Source organism: Nansenia antarctica (assembly GCF_963989245.1).
Source record: "Nansenia antarctica genome assembly, chromosome: 2".
Taxonomy (NCBI): domain Eukaryota; kingdom Metazoa; phylum Chordata; class Actinopteri; order Argentiniformes; family Microstomatidae; genus Nansenia; species Nansenia antarctica.
Window position 1 is genome coordinate 85203699 of NC_137675.1, and position 5000 is coordinate 85208698.

The 5000-nt window shown below is 50.5% G+C and overlaps 1 protein-coding gene across 1 annotated transcript in view; it reads right to left on the minus strand.

The window, feature by feature from the left end:
* rapgefl1 (Rap guanine nucleotide exchange factor (GEF)-like 1) overlaps positions 1-5000 on the minus strand; it is a 33544-nt gene that overhangs the window by 13759 nt on the left and 14785 nt on the right. Inside the window, 2 exon segments of the mRNA XM_080523585.1 lie at positions 1242-1339; positions 1955-2120. Of these exon segments, the coding sequence (XP_080379711.1) occupies positions 1242-1339; positions 1955-2120 (264 nt within the window).

A 5000-nucleotide genomic window follows, 5' to 3' on the forward strand; every position in this document is an offset into this window, starting at 1 on the left:
AGGCTGTTTTAGAGACACTAGGAGCAGGGAAGGCTGTTTTAGAGACACTAGGAGCAGGGAAGGCTGTTTTAGAGACACTAGGAGCAGGGAAGGCTGTTTTAGAGACACTAGGAGCAGGGGAGGCTGTTTTAGAGACACTAGGAGCAGGGGAGGCTGTTTTAGAGACACTAGGAGCAGGGGAGGCTGTTTTAGAGACACTAGGAGCAGGGAAGGCTGTTTTAGAGACACTAGGAGCAGGGGAGGCTGTTTTAGAGACACTAGGAGCAGGGGAGGCTGTTTTAGAGACACTAGGAGCAGGGAAGGCTGTTTTAGAGGGGCTAGGAGCAGGGAAGACTGTTTTAGAGACACTAGGAGCAGGGGAGGCTGTTTTAGAGACACTAGGAGCAGGGGAGGCTGTTTTAGAGACACTAGGAGCAGGGGAGACTGTTTTAGAGACACTAGGAGCAGGGGAGGCTGTTTTAGAGACACTAGGAGCAGGGAAGACTGTTTTAGAGACATTAGGAGCAGGGAAGACTGTTTTAGAGACACTAGGAGCAGGGAAGGCTGTTTTAGAGACACTATGAATGAATGAATGAATGAATGGTCTTTATTGTCATTGCTATAGTACAGGTACCAAACAACGAAATTTGGGAGGGGGGCTCCCCTGGTGCTAGGAAAGAAAAAAAAAGAAGAAAAAAAACAAGAAGGGAAAGGAGCTGGTTTACATAAATAAAGGCTATGTACACTATACTATACTGTACAGATAAAACGACTAGGGTTGTCATATTGCACATAGTGTTATTGCACATTCATTTAAAGTGTCGCAGTTTGCAGGCTTGAAATGTACACATTTGTGCCTCAGCACTACACCTGATTTTTCAATCCAGCAGCTGCCATCAATCCGTCCAGACTCTAGGAGCAGGGAAGGCTGTTTTAGAGACACTGTTTCTACTTAAATTCAAACAGGAGTTAGAGGCTTCAGCGCCTGCAGTTTATAAAAGACAATTTTAGTTCCCTTAATTAGTTAATAAATAACTTTAATTTCACCATTTACATCCATCTGGTTTATGTTGCTTCCCTTTTCCCCCAACGAGCTAGGGTTTGTCTGTGTGTGTGTGTGTGTGTGTGTGTGTGTGTGTCTGTTTGTGTGAGCGTGTGTGAGCGTGTGTGAGTGTGAGTGTGTGTGCATACGTGCGTGCGTGCGTGCGTGCGTGTGTGTGTGTGTGTGAGCGTGTGTGTGAGTGTGTGTGTGTGTGTCTTACGGGCTTTGTAGGATCTCCGTCCAGCGCTGCAGCTTCAGGACGTCCTCCACCAGCTCTGGGAAACGACTGAGCTTCTGGACCGCACACAGATACAACTCCTGATAGAGGGGGGAGGGGGGGGAGGGAGGGAGGGAGAGGAGAGGGGAGGAGAGGAGAGGGGAGGGATGGAGAGGAGAGGGGAGGAGAGGAGAGGAGAGGGGAGGGATGGAGAGGAGAGGGGAGGAGAGGAGAGGAGAGGAGAGGGGAGGAGAGGAGAGGGGAGGGGAAAAAGAGGGAGGGGGGAAAGACAGAAAGAGAGTTTGGTGTATGTGTTATTTCTGTAAAATGTTATACGTTTATATAAACTTGTGTGTGTCTATTTGCGTGTGCGTATTTGTGTGTGTGTCTATGTGTGCGCATGCATGTGCATTTCATCTTGCCTGTGTGCGTGTGTGAGTGTGTGCGTGTGTGTGTGAGTGTGTATGTGTATTTGAGTGTATCTATATGTGTGTGTGTGTGTGTGTCTTTGTGGTACCTTGGGGAAGCTGTTGGAGGGCAGCCCTTCCTCCTGCGTGTGTATGTGCGTGTGTGTGTCTCTATGTGTGTGTATGTGTGGTACCTTGGGGAAGCTGTTGTAGCGCGGCCCTTCCTCCTGCAGTAGCTCCCTGTAAGTGTGTGTGTGTGTGTGTGTGTGTGTGTGTGTGTGTGTGTGTGTGTGTGTGTGTGTGTGGTACCTTGGGGAAGCTGTTGGAGCGGGGTCCTTCCTCCTGAAGCAGCTCCCTGTACGTGTCCAGGTAACGGAAGGCCACGCCCAGAACCGCCTGCTTCCTCTCAGCGCCGTCCCACCCCGACCACCCCCCCTCCCCCTCCCCCTCGCCCTCGCGGTCCTCCACACCAAATCTGAACCAGGAGTCAAGGAGACGTCACACACAGACAGACACAGACAGACATTTTCACGTTTCACATCGAAACTCCTCCTCCTCTCCTCTCCTCCCTGTGTGTGTGTGTGTGTGTGTGAGTATGAGTGTGAGTGTGAGTGCGTGTATGTGTGTGTGAGTGTGAGTGTGAGTATGAGTGTGAGTGTGAGTGTGTGTGTATGTGTGTGTGTGTGTCCTCGTTCACAAACGATCGATTTCGAACGGCGACAACGTCTGCATGAGTGTGAGCACATTGACGCGCATGCGCACACACACACACACCCACACACACACACACACACACACACACACACACACACACACATGTGCACACACACACTGTAGGAACTGAAATAAACACACACAGCTGTAGTTCAGTGGTCACCTGACAGGCAGATGGAAAAACACACACTGTTCTCTGAGTAATTACAGCCTAGCCTCCGCAGACACACCCATCACACACACACACACTCACACACACACACACACACACACACACACACACACACTGCCGCAGCACAGCAGGTCTAAAATAGAGCAGCTCAGAGCAGAGAGAGCTTTACCAAGCCCTAGGAGAATCATACTGGATGTACCAAACTCTCTCTCTCTCTCTCTCTCTCTCTCTCTCTCTCTCTCTCTCTCTCGTAGAGCCGGCGTCTAATGATCGCAAGGTCGGCAGTTCGAACCCCGGCTGGCCACGTGTCGAGGTGTCCTTGAGCAAGGCATTGAACCCCCAAGTCTATGGCTCTGAACAGATCCCTGGACACAGGGTCAGCCATCTCCTCCCTTCCCCTCTCCACCCCTCCCCTCTCCTCCTCTCCTCTCCTGTCCTCTCCTCTCCTGTCCTCCCCTCTCCCCTCCCCTCCCCTATCTCTCCCCCATGTCATTACTGTTAGTTAGTTAGTCATCTTCTCTGGTCAAATAAAGGTCAAAGTTCAACGAATGAAAAACAAACACTACCAGTCCCGCTGCTGGTGCTAACATGACGCTAAGCTAAGACTAGCCTGGTCAAGTAAAGGTCTCAAACTGAAGACTCCCACAGTGACCTCTCTCTGACCTCTGTCCTTTGACCTCTACACAGAATCTAACAGAGGCGTGTTACTGCATAGCGCCTAACGACACCGAGGACACTCCCAAACAAGCACAGCAGGAGGAACACCACACCTCGTTTGCGTGTGTGTGTGTGTGACCTATATTCTCTCAGAAGACCCAGGCCTGTGTGTGTGTGTGTGTGTGTGTGTGTCTTTGTTTTTATTCCTAGCAGCAGGATGCTAGACGTGTTTCTACAACAATAGATCTGATTAGAGAGAGAGGAAGGGAGGGAGGGGGCAAGGGAGAGGGAGGGAGGAAGGGAAGAAGGGAGGAAGGGAGGGAGGGAGGGAGAGAGAGAGGGAGAGAAATGGGGGAGAGAAATGGGGGGAGGGAGGGAGATAGAGGAGGGAGGGAGAGGGGGGGGAGAGGGGAGGGGGAGAGAGAGAGGGAGGGTATGAGACTGGAGAACAAGCCGGGTCATTGATCATCTATTTCCCCCCCCACCCGTTCTCTCTCTCTTTCACTCACACACACACACACACACACACACACACACACACACACACAGCGTCCCAGGAGGGAGTAGACACGCTGTGTTAAGGGCAGGCAGCCATGCGGCCGCTCGTTCCCAGGCGCCTTTGTGCTGCTGTCTCCGCCAACACACACTATTGTCGTCTGGAGACACACACACACACACAAACACACACAAACACACACAAACACACACAGTCACACACACACACACACACACACACACACACACACACTGCCAGGTTCTTCTGTGGGACTGTGCATAGGAATGGGAATCAGAGCTGTGTCGTGATGGGTTCTAGAACGAAGTGGTGGGTTCTAGGATGTAGTGGTGAGTTCTAGAGTGTAGTGGTGGGTTCTAGAACATAGTGGTGGGTTCTAGGATGTAGTGATGGGTTCTAGAACATAGTGGTGGGTTCTAGAGCATTGTGGTGGGTTCTAGAGCATTGTGGTGGGTTCTAGAATGTCGTGGTGGGTTCTAGAATGTAGTGGTGGGTTCTAGAACATTGTGGTGGGTTCTAGAGTGTAGTGGTGGGTTCTAGAGCGTTGTGGTGGGTTCTAGAATGTAGTGGTGGGTTCTAGAACATAGTGGTGGGTTCTAGAACATAGTGTAGGGCTTTCACACCGGCAAAGAACCGTGCCGGTTCGCGTTCGCGTTCGGAAACCTCTGAACCTTGGTGCTGTCTGGCGAACGAGCCCGCGTTCATACCAGTGTAACCTGAACCATCCGCGTCATCAACGCTGGGTGATGAAGGGGCGGGATAAACAAACATTTCACAACTAGATGGCAGCTACTTCACTGGAAAAGAGGATAATATCTTCCACTACAGTATCTGAAATAAACACAATTTTCTGTGAAACAAAACAAAAGACACTTTCTATATGCGTTCTTTTACTAATCAGCTGCTCCGTTACTGGAATAGAAATGGCTTACGAAATCCGCGTTCGCGCATGTCCGCGCGCGTGTGCGTGTGTGTGTGTTTGCTGAGCATGTGAGGAAGATAAAGAGAATAATGACACTTTTGATATTGTTTTTGTTCACTAATGATTAGATTTAGATTAGATTAGATTTTGTCTACTTCCTTCTTGCTGGTCTCTGCAGCCTAGAATATGACACAGTGACACACACTGACGACGTGACTGTTCTACGTTTTGGTTCGCGCTTGAGAACCACTATTTTTTGGTGCCTGCTGCGAACCAACTTTTCAGGTTCCGAACCAATTGAGCTTCGGTCTGAACGCGCCGGCCGGTTCCAGACTTGGTTCGCGAACGCGAACCGGCACGGTTCTTTGCCGGTGTG